At 50.0% G+C, this 13,988-nt stretch overlaps 1 protein-coding gene across 1 annotated transcript in view; it reads right to left on the reverse strand.

Annotated features, from left to right (window-relative positions):
• Positions 1 to 208: 208 nt before the first annotated feature.
• The window catches only part of LOC133119323 (CUGBP Elav-like family member 2), a 42,912-nt gene continuing 29,132 nt past the window's right edge, over positions 209 to 13,988 (reverse strand). The window contains exons 5-11 of the mRNA XM_061229859.1: positions 12,558 to 12,636; positions 10,421 to 10,519; positions 9,789 to 9,914; positions 5,652 to 5,831; positions 5,177 to 5,320; positions 3,328 to 3,497; positions 209 to 1,601 (exon numbers count right to left, since the gene is read on the reverse strand). Of these exons, the coding sequence (XP_061085843.1) occupies positions 3,370 to 3,497; positions 5,177 to 5,320; positions 5,652 to 5,831; positions 9,789 to 9,914; positions 10,421 to 10,519; positions 12,558 to 12,636 (756 nt within the window). The 3' untranslated portion in view covers positions 209 to 1,601; positions 3,328 to 3,369. The remainder of the gene's footprint in view (positions 1,602 to 3,327; positions 3,498 to 5,176; positions 5,321 to 5,651; positions 5,832 to 9,788; positions 9,915 to 10,420; positions 10,520 to 12,557; positions 12,637 to 13,988) is intronic.

Consider the following 13,988-nt stretch of genomic DNA (forward strand, 5'->3'; position numbering starts at 1 on the left):
TCTTGACAACCAAAACAAACCAAATTAAAAACAAAACACCAACATTTTCAGGCAACAAATCCACAACACAGCAACCGCCCCCCCACCAAAATCTTTACCTTCAATTATGAGGGATCCTTAGAAAACATGTAATAAAATACCCATGTTATCAAATCATTTCACAGGAAATACACTCAAAAGACGTGTACCTCAGGAATTTGGCACAGAATACCACTGATTCAGGTTTTTATTTACAAGAAAAGGAAAAAAAAAATTACATTTTGCTAACCAACAAAACAGTTAAGTCATTTCCCACAGCAAAAAGAAACAAGGAACAAGGGAGTGAAAGAGACAAAATCGAAAAAAAGTTTCACTAGCATTTTTTTTTTGGAGGGAGGGTGGGGGCTGGTATCACTCAAGAAATTTAGCAAACTGGGGACTCGTTTTATATTTATATATATAAAAAATAAAAAGAACCAAAAGAAAAAAAAAACGGAAATTTTATGAAAGGCTCTGTCCAAGTTTTAGATTTTTTGTTTTTATTTTAGTCTTTTAAAAATACGAAACGCTTAAGACTGTCGGACTCCTGATGAAACCGCATTTGAATCCACGAAAAAAAAAAGAAAAAGAAAAAAAAAAAAGCACTAACGTTTAGAACACAGGACACACTTTTTGTCGTTTTATTTCTCTATACATTTAAAGAGTATAAAATATAAGTCATTTCATGTGCATTTAACCACGGATTGTCTTACGGTGAGTCAGCTTGGCGAAAAGCCACACGTGGGTAACAACGGGACCGATCGGGATATTTCCATTTTTTATTTTGCCGTTTCCCCCTTTTCGTCGTAGCCGTAAACTGCTTTAGAAAAAAGTGGTTCTACAAATATGTTTTCTTTTTTTTTTTCTTTTTTAAGGTGAGAAAGTGAGAATCCTCAAAAGGCCTTATCAAAAAAAACTCTGCTGCCCGAAAAAAGTGTAAAAAACCGCTTCGCAGAGCGTCGAGAGAGAGAGAGAGAGAGAAAGAGAGCGAGAGAGCGAGAGAGAGATATTTCGGTATTTTATCAGACATAGCTTGGGGTAAGGAGACGACTGGTCAGACTTGGCCTCGTATTGCCGATCCCTGTACTATCGTTCAAGTTTACTCTCGAGAAAAGACAAAACAAGACGGAGAGGAAACAATAAATCTATATATAAAGGAAAAGAAAAAACACAGATTCACCACAGGGTTTTCTTTAACGTATTTGTGCTCTTTGTCTCTTGTATGACTATAGCTAAGCTTTCACATTAATCTCCTCGACCTCTCCCTTCCCCTCCCCGAACTCCCAAAACCCCCAAAAAGCTCCAAACGAGGTTCACACATGCAAACAAACAAACAAACAAACAAAATACAAACCAACAAACAAAAACAAAACAAAAAACTCCAAAACAAAAAGGTCAAAGCTAGGTTCAAAAGGTCAGTAGGAGGAGACCAGGTTATGATCAGGTGAGCTTGAAAAGAGACATCGGAAACAATGGGGGTGGGGAGGGGGGGGGGGGGGAAACGGGACGGGACGATGAGACGTGTGTTTGGACGCCACGGAGACATGCTAGGCAAACCATGAGCTAACGGGCATGAAGATGTTCTAGGGAAGAAGAACAAGGGAGAGGAGAGAGTTACACACAGACAGAGGCGCCTGGGCGCACAGCTACATCAAACAAACGGACGCTCCGGTCATGGGTGCGGGGGAACGGACAAGACCACAATGCAAATCTCACAACCGGGGCAGAGGGGGAGGGGTGAGAGGGGAGGGGGGGGGGGGGGGAAGGGTCCGTTCACCACAATTTGCATTTTTTCCAAAAATACACAACATCTGAAAATAAGAGAGAAAGGCACAAGCTTTTGAACAGTACAATACAAACACACACACGCGCACACACACACGCTCGCTCTGACACACACACGCACAAAGAGCACCCAAAGCAGTCCATCGCCAGCCTTTCCCCGACAGGAGATGTACGAGGATGGATGTAATTTTGGGTTAAAAAATAAAAAAAATTTAAAAAAACAAAACAAAAAAATAAAAAATAAAGGTTCATAAAGACATTTACAGAAATGTGGGAAAGCGGGAGAAAGTACCACAGAGAGAGAGAGAGAGAGAGAGAGAGCGCAGGCACAGAGATGGAGAGAGAGAAAGAGAGGGAGAGAGAGAGGGAGGACAGGAGCAGGGAGATTGTGCAGTGTGTGTATGCAGACCGGTTAACTTCGCTCCCTGTTCTCAATCCTACAGGACTACTTTAGCTAACATCTGCTCGTTAACGCAACCCATAAATTAACAATAGGCAATAAATAGTCCTTTTTTTTTCTGTGGCAGTAAAAATTTTGTATAAAAATAGAACTGCTTTTTTATTTTATTTTATTATTTTTTTTCTTTTTTACAAATAAAAACGTACAGGCCCCGTGGCTTTCTGTACCGTGAAATTTTTATCTTTCAAGAAACATCAAGTATTTTCACCCCAGAACACTTTAACACTTTTTTTTTTTTTAAGCTACAGGCAGATTTATGATTAATGTGATATTTACCCATAATTCTCAACACAACAGCCCATTCCAACAAAGACCAATGTGATCTGACCTAGTAAAAAGTATGATAACAACAAAAAAAAAAAAATAGTCAGAATAATACGCAAAAATCATAATATACTTCGGCAAACAAAAATAGAAATACTCCAAACAAAAAGGTGAAACTGGTTTGTGTGGGAGGGGCTTATGTTGCCGTCGACTACAGGGGGAGGGGCCAGTGCAACATTAACCCTGCGGGTGCCATTAGGAGACTTCAGTGGGGAGCAGCGAGGGAGAATCCAGCATGGCACGAAAGGGTCTGCTTTTATAGATTTTTTTTTATTTTTTATTTCACATTTTTGTTTGTTTTTGCTTTTGTCGGAAATACAGTGCGAACGACTTTGCCGGCTCCGAGGCGAACTGCTGCGTAACAGTGTGTCAGTTATAAAAATAAATTTAAAAAAAAACTCCACAGAACAAAAAAAAAAATAAAAAAAAGAAGAAAAAATAAATAAATTAATAATAATAATAATAATAATAATAATAATAAAATAAAAATCTACCCCGTAACAGCAACTCAATGTATTGCAAAGTCGCACAAAGAAATGACTGGAATGAAAGTGTCGGGATGTCGGGTAGGAGGAAGGGGGGGAGGGGAGGGGGGGGGGGGGGGGAGGGGAGAGTAAGAGGAGTAAACTTTAAAAATAAAAATAAAAACTGTCGTTAAATGAAACGGTGGGACAAAAAAGTGTGTGCGGCCCCCCCGGTGGCGAAAGGTTGTAAGACCAGTCTCTTGTGGGGGGACTTACCCTTCAGTGCTAGCGAGCCGCGGCGCGGCGCGAGGGCTAACTTCAGTACGGCTTGCTGTCGTTCTTGGAGCGCTTCAGCTGCACCTTCAGCCTCTTCATGCCGATCTGGAACCCGTTCATCGCCTGGATGGCGGCCTGCGCGGACACGGCGTTGTCGTAGCTGACGAAACCTGGAGAGGGGGGGAGGGAGGGAGGGAGGGAGGGAGAGAGAGGGGGGGGGAGAGAGGGAGGGAGGGAGGGAGAGAGAGGGGGAGAGAGGGGAGGGAGAGGGGGAGAGGGGGGGGGAGGGAGAGGGAGGGAGGGAGAGAGAGAGGGGGAGAGGGAGGGCGAGAGAGAAAGAGGGGGAGAGAGAGGGAGAGGGAGACAGAGAGAGGGAGGTAGAGGGGGAGAGAGGGAGGGAGAGGGAGATGGAGAGAGGGAGGGGGAGAGAGAGGGAGGGGGAGAGAGAGGGAGGGGGAGAGAGAAAGGGGGAGAGAGAGGGAGAGGGAGACAGAGAGAGAGAGGGAGAGGGAGGGGGAGAGAGAAAGGGAGAGAGAGAGGGAGAGGGAGACGGAGAGAGGGAGGTAGAGGGGGAGAGAGAGGGAGGGAGAGGGAGATGGAGAGATGGAGGGAGAGGGAAAAGGCATTAGAGACATGAGCTGCGGCAGCAATGAGCAGACAGTGGAGGAGAATACTGCACCAACCCTGTAGGTGTTCACTCCAACCCTAACAAAGCACACCTCACTCAACAGCTAGAGCAGGGCTGCCCAACCCTGTTCCTGGAGATCTACCGTCCTCCAGGAACGGGGCCGGGCAGGGCCCTTCCAGAAGGAAAGCCGGATTCTCCGGGGGGGAGAGGGTGACACCTCGCCCTTCACGACGGTCGGAACAGTCCGCCAAATTCCCAGGCACCGGGTTTGGCCGCGGGACAGAACCTCCACGAAGAGACAGGACCTTGGAGGAGGCCCAACGGCGGGGAGAGGCCGGGGCTCGATACGGTCGCTCCTCCGATGCCAACCCCGCTAATGAGCAACGCTGGGGTCCGCTGCGCTGCTACGCTAAGAGCCTAAATGTCAGCGTCGCGCGCGGACCGCTGCAGCAAAGGCAGGGCTGTCGGCGTGGTAGGGGCTGTCCAGGACGACGGCGACTACAAACAGCGGGAGACCAGTCCAGATCACACTGTGAAAATCCTCAGTTACGACAAAGCGACTTGAGCGCTTACAAATGCCTGTGACTACGGCTCTGTTTCAGAACAAATGGGCCCTACAAATGAGACCTCAGGGGCCCTACAAATGAGACCTCAAGGGCCCTACAAATGAGACGTCAAGGGCCCTACAAATGAGACGTCAAGGGCCCTACAAATGAGACCTCAAGGGCCCTACAAATGAGACCAAGGGCCCTACAAATGAGACCAAGGGCCCTACAAATGAGACCAAGGGCCCTACAAATGAGACGTCAAGGGCCCTACAAATGAGACGTCAAGGGCCCTACAAATGAGACCTCAAGGGCCCTACAAATGAGACCAAGGGCCCTACAAATGAGACCAAGGGCCCTACAAATGAGACCAAGGGCCCTACATATGAGACTTCAAGGGCCCTACAGATGAGACTTCAAGGTCCCTACAAATTAGACCAAGGGCCCTACAAATAAGACCAAGGGTCCTACAAATGAGACTTCAAGGGCAGCCAGTAGCCTAGTGGCTAAGGTACACGATTGGGACCCGGAAGGTTGGCGGTTCAAGCCCCGGTGTCACTACGATAAGATCCACTGTTGCGCAAGGCACTCAACCCTACATGAAGCAGGGATCTAATCAAAATTCAGCGAAATAACAAATGATTATTTTTTTGATCACACTTCAGAGGGGTCTTACCAAAGCACTTGCTCAGATTGGTCTGTTTGTCGATGAAGACTTTGGCAGAGACCACGTTTCCGAAAGGCATGAACATCTGCAGGATGTCCTGGTCCCCGAACTCCTGCGGCAGGTGGTAGATGAAGAGATTGGCTCCCTCAGGGCCTGGGGGGGGGAGACGCAATGCCGCCGTTAATCCACAGGAGGGCGCCAGAACAACAAGATTTTAAACCGTTTTAAACACGCCTGCACATTATTGGTATTGGTTTGTATTTAGTATATTATTATTCTTTTTATGAAGACAAAAAAAATTAGTTGATTGGCTGTCTTATCCTATTTTTCGGGCCAAACTATCTCCGAAACACAAATCTTTTGGAATAAGGGAAAAAAAGAAAAGAAAAGAATTGAAATTTAAAACCAAGAGGTGCTGCAGTGCAGGCGACCCCTGGGGGTCGGTGTGGGACGTGCCCCGGCGCGGCTGATTGGCTGAGCTCACCCTCCTTCTGGCTGCCGGCGGCGCCCTGCTGCTGCAGCAGCGACTGGCTGTAGAGCGTGGGCAGGGCGGCGGCCGCGTACTGCTGGATGCCGGAGTACGCCTGGGTCAGGGCGTCCATGGCCCCCGCCGTGCCGTTGGACAGGCCCGCCGCCCCCAGGCCCCCGTTCAGAGCCGCCATGCCTGAGAGGAGCACATACACTTCACATCAAACAGGAGAGACAGAGCAGCTTTACGTCACGTGGTGTGGGACAGGGCAACTTTACACCACACAGGAAAGGGCAACCTTACACCACAGCACACCGGAAAGAGCAACTTTACACCACACAGGAAAGAGCAACTTTACACCACACAGGAAAGAGCAACCTTACACCACAGCACACAGGAAAGAGCAACTTTACACCACACAGGAAAGAGCAACTTTACACCACACAGGAAAGAGCAACTTTACACCACAGCACACCGGAAAGAGCAACTTTACACCACACAGGAAAGAGCAACTTTACACCACACAGGAAAGAGCAACTTTACACCACAGCACACCGGAAAGAGCAACTTTACACCACACAGGAAAGAGCAACTTTACACCACACAGGAAAGGGCAACCTTACACCACAGCACACAGCAAAGAGCAACCTTACACCACAGCACACAGGAAAGAGCAACCTTACACCACAGCACACAGGAAAGAGCAACTTTACACCACACAGGAAAGAACAACTTTACACCACAGCACACAGGAAAGAGCAACCTTACACCACAGCACACAGGAAAGAGCAACTTTACACCACAGCACACAGGAAAGAGCAACTTTACACCACAGCACACAGGAAAGAGAAACTTTACACCACACAGGAAAGAGCAACTTCACACCACACAGGAAAGAGCAACTTTACACCACACAGGAAAGAGCAACTTTACACCACACAGGAAAGAGCAACCTTACACCACAGCACACAGGAAAGAGAAACTTTACACCACACAGGAAAGAGCAACTTTACAACTTTACTTTCCACCACAGCACACTGTCCAGAGCAATTTTACACCACACCAAAAGTAGCAACTTTACACCACACCACACCGTAAGGAGCAACTTTATATTAAACCCCACAAATCATTATGGGAAACTCTCCAGGAAACCTCATGAAAATTAAGTTCAATGTAATCACTGATTCTACTCTCCAGAATTTCACACAAGTGCAAACACACACCCACACAGTGAAATGAGTGATGGGAACGCTGAGCAAATTAAAATTTATGTAAATGTAATTCTTATGAAGGAATGTATATCTATTAATAAATGTGGCTTTCCATCCCTAATCACTCACAAGCAAGCGTCTCTTCCCCTTATGATTTACTGCAGTTTACTGCCTGCTGGAAGTGGGAGGGGCAGTCTGAATGTCTCCCTCTAGTGGACGCATTAAGGAACGCAGTCAAATAAATTGCACGGGGAGAAATGGACGCAGAGGTGCAGATGAGCACAGACACAGGCAGCGACTGGAAGACTGCTGGCTACGCTCCCCCTCCAATACACCACAACCAGCGTCTGCCCCATCCGGTTTTCAAAACCAGGGGCAATAATGCGACCCGGACTGAGAGCCACGGCTATTTGCACAGGTGTGCAGGTGCAGGCCATTCTTATGCAGGTGAAGTGCTACCTGGGGGCCAGAGAACACGCCGGAACAATGACCGCTCAGCCACAGCTTGAACGATTCGGTCCCCAAAAACTGAAGGTGACCTGGGACTGACCTTTTTTTCGGGACATGAGATGGACATGCTAAAAATGTCTGGAGCAAGTCAGACTCATCCTGTGAACGCTGCACAAACGCTACGCTAACGCTGCACAAACGCTACGCTAACGCTGCACAAACGCTACGCTAACGCTGCACAAACGCTACGCTGACACTGCACAAACGCTACGCTAACACGGCAAAAAGGCTATGCTAACACTGCACAAACGCTACGCTAACACGGCAAAAAGGCTATGCTAACACTGTACAAACACTATGCTAACACTGCAAAAATGCTATGCCAACACCGCAGAAACGTTACGCAAACGCCCCACAAACGCCACGCAATCGCTGCATAAACATTCAAGAGGCTTTCAGTGCTAAAATGAGCAGGCCCCGTGTATTTCAAAACTTTTTGGGAGAGGATTTCAGTAATCGGATAGGATTAAAACTCAGAATTGCGTCTTTCAACACGAGAGGCTGCGATCCTGATCCTAACAACTGGGAGAAGGATTTTGTAATCCAATCCAATTTAGAATCGAGATCAAATGTTCTTTTTGGGCGTTTAAAAATTCTGAGGTGGAAATTAGGATACGCAATAACTGCAGTAACAGGAACACAAACCCTTCCAAAACATTTTAAATGGACAATAAAATATTCTCAAGAACCCCGCCCCCCCCCCCCCACCGCAACAACAAAACTAAAAGGTAAACAAGGAAACTGCAAGCCTTAAAAATAGGTAAATGCTTTGGGATGTGATTTGCAAATATATTCCGTTATCCACGGTAAAATAAGTGTCTAATGTTTTCGCGGCGAAAACAAGGGAGTCTCAGTTGTTCCTGAGGAAATGCAAAGCCAGCAACCAGATGGCCCATATGGGCAGTCACTGAGACGCACTCGAGTGAACCATTACTTTAACTAGCGTCTCCTGATCAATAAAAACATGCTGACGAAACGGTCGCGATTAGCCGTTATTTATTACCCAGCGAGAAATTGAATTGTGAAATGACACAGACTTCGGCCTGAGCGCTAGGCATTAGTGCAGACGAAATGCAAACTAATCATGCTCGTCTCGACATGTTCTCCTTAATGAAACGTTGCCGTTTATCTTAATCAAATTTGGCATTATTTTTTACCTACAGATGGAGGCCTATCCAAAGACTGGTCACATCTAGAATTCTGTAATCCGGATCTTGCGGTTATCTGAATCAAAATGATCCAATAATTTGTTTTATTTTTATTTTATTTTATTTTTTGTTAAGAGGACAAAACCTACAAGATTGGTTTGATATGGGATCGCAAAAAAAAGAAAAAGAAAAAAAAAGCTGGGGGGGGGGCGCCTATGAAATGCAGATAATTATGATCGAGGTAACTTTCTGAAATACTGCACATTTTAGCAGATCCACCTCATCTCCTGTGTTACGGTCCCCGGGTCCATTGAGGACTGAGCTGGTGAAATAATGTGAAATGGTCACAAAATGGCCGCTAAAACCAGGCTCCATTGTGTGTGCCTCTGGAACCCTGTCCTAGCAGGGGACCGAGTGGACGCTCCACACACCTGTAATGGGAGTTGACTAACCAATCAGACTGAGCCAAACGGCAATCGCACATGGGTATCTAAGCTTTCATACCAGACGACACAGATTAAGAATTAGGATTTTAATCCCGCCTTAATCTGGCCTTGTCACACTTAGATTCAATGCTTAACTCAATGATCGAACCCAAAACCCAACCTCACTCGAATTCAGTCCTGAACTTCAACGCCAAGCAAACCTCAATTAATTTCACAACTGAACTTCAACCTGAGGTTAAACGCCAACCAAAGCCATCCTCACTGAAATTCATCCTTTGGTTTCATCTCAAGACTTTGCAGCAGTATGCATCTTAGAACAACGGTCGCCTAGAAATGTGAGGAGTACTGGCCTGACGGCCTATACTGGGGGTTGCTGGTGGACGGAAGCTCCCGGGTGTGTCCCTCTGTCTGTATAGAGCAGCAATCATCAAATCTAGCCCTCGAATCCAAAACCCGGCCCCTGAGAAATTTGTGCTGTACGTGCGTTTCACATGTAACGCATCTAGGCATATTAAACTCCAGACCGTCTTCACACCTGACTCTCGGGTAAAGGAAGGGCGGAGAGCCAGCTGGTCTGAGACTCAGAGGGCCGTGATTTGATGACCCCTGCGTGCGTGTGGATGGGGTGATGACCCCTGGGTGCGTGTGATGACCCCTGGCTGTGTGAGGGGGTGATGACCCCTGGCTGTGTGAGGGGGTGATGACCCCTGGGTGTGTGTGGATGGGGTGATGACCCCTGGGTGTGTGTGGATGGGGTGATGACCCCTGGGTGTGTGTGAGGGGGTGATGACCCCTGGGAGTGTGTGAGGTGAGGATGTGGGGGAAGCAGGGACTCACTGTTGACTCCTCCGGCGAGCGCGTTGATGTTGTTGAGCCCCACGGACGAGCCCAGGCCCTGCAGGGCCCCCAGAGAGGACAGGGAGCTGAGAGACGCCGCCGCACCAGAGGAGCCCGTCGTACCTGCTGCAGAGAGACGCAAGCCTTTATATAGCGCCTTTACCCACAGCGCTGTGCAGCTGATGCTTCTCATTCACACACACTCACACACCGACGGCGATTGGCTGCCATGCGAGGCGCCGACCAGCTCGTCAGGAGCATTTGGGGGTTAGGCGTCTTGCTCAGGGACACTTCGACACAGCCCGGGCGGGGGATCGAACCGGCAACCCTCCGACTGCCAGACGACTGCTCTTACCGCCCCGAGATCAATCAAGCTTTACTCATAGCACACTTCGCACAAATGTGCAGCACAACGTGCTGAACACAACTCAGGTGGTTCAATGAAGTCAATAAATAAATTGATGATTTAAGAATATTAAAATGACGACAAAAGGAATACAGACGACGTAACTAACTGAAAGCAATGCCTAAAAAGGTTTGGGTCCTGAGACTCTTTTTAAAAGCGGCAGGCGAAGCAGAACAGGCTGGACCAATGGAACGTCCCCAGTCCCGGCCGCGGAGGCGGGGCTTACCGGGGCTGGAGGACAGCGGATTGGAGGGGCTGGAGCTCTGCGTTGCCGCGGCAGCGGTCGCCAGGGCGGCCAGGTTCTGCAGCTGCAGCGCACTCATACCTGGGGGTGGGGGGGTGGGGGGCGGGGTCAGAGGTGGAGTCACACCACCACACACGCACTAAGCCCCAAAACTGGCTTTTGGATTCAGATACTTTTCCGTGCTCGATTGCTCTCGCCTGGCGCAACAGAGCCGACCAACAGGACCAGAAGGCGGGGTTCTCTCAGATTTCGCGCATAGGTCCCAATACACCAGACAAGCTTCGTAAAGCGCAGAAAAGTATTTGAATGATGTTTTATACCCATGTCTGAATACAGCACACGACAGTACCTACACTACACCTCACAAAAACAACACGAAAGATGCACATCAACCAGACGGCCACTACCATAGACACATCACACCTTACCACAGAACTACTTCCGCACAGTATAGTGCTGTGTAGATAAACCGCAAATGGTCTCACAGGAGAAAACCCGATTCTCTCTGAGGGTGAAGTGAAGCGGCCCAGTGGATTTGGGAGTACTGCAGGACCCAGGCAGGCTCAACCCCCTGGGACTGTGCGCACAGCAGGGCTCTGAGGGGCCTGGGTCTACCCGCAGGAGGGGGGGTCCGGACGGGGATTCGGCTCTATCTGAGCGCAAATGAGCCCGCGTCTGACCAGCGTCCTGGACCGACCTGGCAACCCGCGGTTCTTTAAGATCAAGCGGGCACCAGGTGCATTTGACGTAAACCTGGCAACCCTGCGTTTCGTCTGCTGGCAACCTGGCAGCCCGGTGTGTCTTTTCGATAAACCTGGCAACAGCAGGAATCCTTTAAAAACCTGGCACCGCCAACGTTTCCTTTTGAAAAACCTGGCAGCCAAATATTTCTTTCAGACAAACCTGGCAGCTGAATGTCGTCTCCTAGACACACACAAACACACACACCTCCTTTTCCCTAGTTCACTTCTCATTTTGGCCCAACCAGTGTTCTACGGTAACATTTTTGGTAACATTTAAGTGCTCATAAGTTTTGAAATTTAGGAGAGTACTAATGAATCCCAATTAGTCGATGCGCTTGTAAATTATTCTTTGTAAGCACACCTTTTTCAGGAACAAGGTTCCTAAAATGGACGCTTTGCAGGGCCCTGCCAACCCTTATCATTCTCAAAGCCTCCCAGATCCTTCTGAAGGAAGCAGGCTGAATGGCGGCTGACTCAGAGACTCATGGGAGTTGGTGTCTAAAGCAAACAGGCAGCAGGTTATCTATGACATCGTCCAATCAGGCGCCGGGCAACAGCCTCGCATCACAATGGCTCTCATTCCTCGAGCATCTGATTGGTGTTCCAGAACCCACATCCTGGCCAGCTTTAGACGCTTGTGAACATTCGTGGAGAAAGTTTATTCAGAATCGACGACCTACTGCAAACGTAGGGGTGGGCAATTTCAGTCCTGGCTAAAAGAGCTGGCTCCATAGGCTACTCGAGTACTGGCTCGCTCGTAGGCTAGATCACAGCAGCCGTTCACATTGGCACACAAGACCAGTCCGCGGCTGTCATTTATGCGCTCGTTAAGAAATTAAGCTAAAATGTCCGTGGGCGTAAACGCGGAGGCTAATTAAGGGCAGAAGTTAGCTCCGCTCCGAGGCGACCCTTTCGTTAAGGAGCTGTTCGTTAAAGCGACGGGGAAAGAGGGAGAGAGAAGGGACAGGTCGCTCTCATTAGCCGCTAAATTTTACAGCGCAAATTGTTGCTACCGGCGACAGCCTCCCCCCCCTATGCAGACGTGAACGACGGCGGGGCCTGGTCTAAAAATAGACGTGTTTTTCGGGGGAGCGGAGGGCAGGTGGAGAGACTGAGCGCACGTGCTGACGGGCTGCTCGGCCCGGAGGAGGAGGTTCTCTCGGCGCCACGGCGGAAAAGGAGGCAGGGGCGTCATGGAGAAGGAGGTGGGGGGGGGGGGGTTAGAGGGCGAGGAGGCGGGGTTAGAGGACGAGGAGGCGGGGTTAGAGGGCGAGGAGGCGGGGTTAGAGGGCGAGGAGGCGGGGTTAGAGGGCGAGGAGGCGGGGGTTGATGGGGTAGAGGTGTGGATGTGTTGAGCAGAGAGAGTGGGCTCTTACCTGCCATCTGCTGAATACTGTTGAACGCGCCCAGGTTACTGGAGGATGCAGCCTGCTGGAGCAGCTGGATATGGGAGGGAGAGAGAGAGAGAGAGAGAGGGGGAGAGAGAGGGGAGAGAGAGAAAGAGAGGGGGGAGAGAGGGGGAGAGAGAGAGAGAGAGGGAGAGAGAGAAAGAGAGGGAGAGAGAAAGAGAGGGGGAGAGAGAGAGGTTTTACACTCAGACACTACACAGCCGGTACACTGCTCTGTGACCTCAGGAAGAGGATCTGACAGTGGGGCGGGGGGGGAGCGGTCACAGCCTGTTGGCCATGTCAGCTGTGGTCCTGAGCACAGCGTGCGAAACCGCACTCACCCTGTCCACAGCGTGTGAAACCGCACTCGGTCCACAGCGTGCGAAACCGCACTCGGTCCACAGTGTCTCGCTCACGGCAGCCCGTTCACACGGTATTTCCCCTGATCGCCACACAGGGCCCAGCCGTGTACTCACAGGGAGAGCCGTTCCTAACCGCGCCACCAGAGGGCGCTGAACATCAATACGCACGCTGCCCAAACATAAGAGCTCTCTTCACCGTAATGACTGCAGACCCGGGTCAAATACGTAATACGTCTCTGTGCTCGACTGATCTTGCCAGGTGCAATTGAGCCAACCGAGGGGAGCAGAAGGGCGGCGTTTGCCCTGAGAGTTTCACAGCTCTCAACACCCCAGACGGGCTCAATAAAGCACTGAAGCGCACTCGAATCCAAAACGGTTACGTATTTCACCGGGCTCTGAAAGACTGCGTAAAATCGCACCGCTGTAGAGTTACACCCCAGAGGCATTCGAGCTCAGTACGACACAAACTCAGGGTGGGTGGGTTGGGGCAGATACATGGCAGGCAGAGAGGCTGGCATTGTAGCATGTAGCATAGGGGGGAGTTGGTGTGCTGAGATGAGAGAGGGGGGGGTCTGTACAGACATGTGACGGGGGGGGAGAGAAGGCAAGACAGGAAGTAGTGTCTGAGGCTGGCACGGGGCAGAGACAGAGAAGGAACAGGGGGGGGGGGGGGCAGAGACAGAGGGGGAATAGGGGGACAGACGTGGGGCAGAACAGGGGGCAGACTGAGGGAGAGCAGTCAGTGGCTGGGTGCGGGGGAGAGTGTTGGGGTTGTGGCTGGGTGCAGGGGAGAGTGTTGGGGTTGTGGCTGGGTGCGGGGGAGTGTGTGGCTGTGGCTGGGTGCAGGGGAGTGTGTGGCTGTGGCTGGGTGCAGGGTTGTGGCTGGGTGCGGGGAGAGTGTGTGTGGCTGTGGCTGGGTGCGGGGGAGAGGGTGTGTGGCTGTGGCTGGGTGAGGGGGAGAGAGTGTGTGGCTGTGGCTGGGTGCGGGGAGAGAGTGTGTGGCTGTGGCTGGGTGCGGGGGAGAGAGTGTGTGGCTGTGGCTGGGTGCGGGGGAGAG

The sequence above is a fragment of the Conger conger genome, chromosome 19 (assembly GCF_963514075.1).
Source record: "Conger conger chromosome 19, fConCon1.1, whole genome shotgun sequence".
NCBI lineage: Eukaryota > Metazoa > Chordata > Actinopteri > Anguilliformes > Congridae > Conger > Conger conger.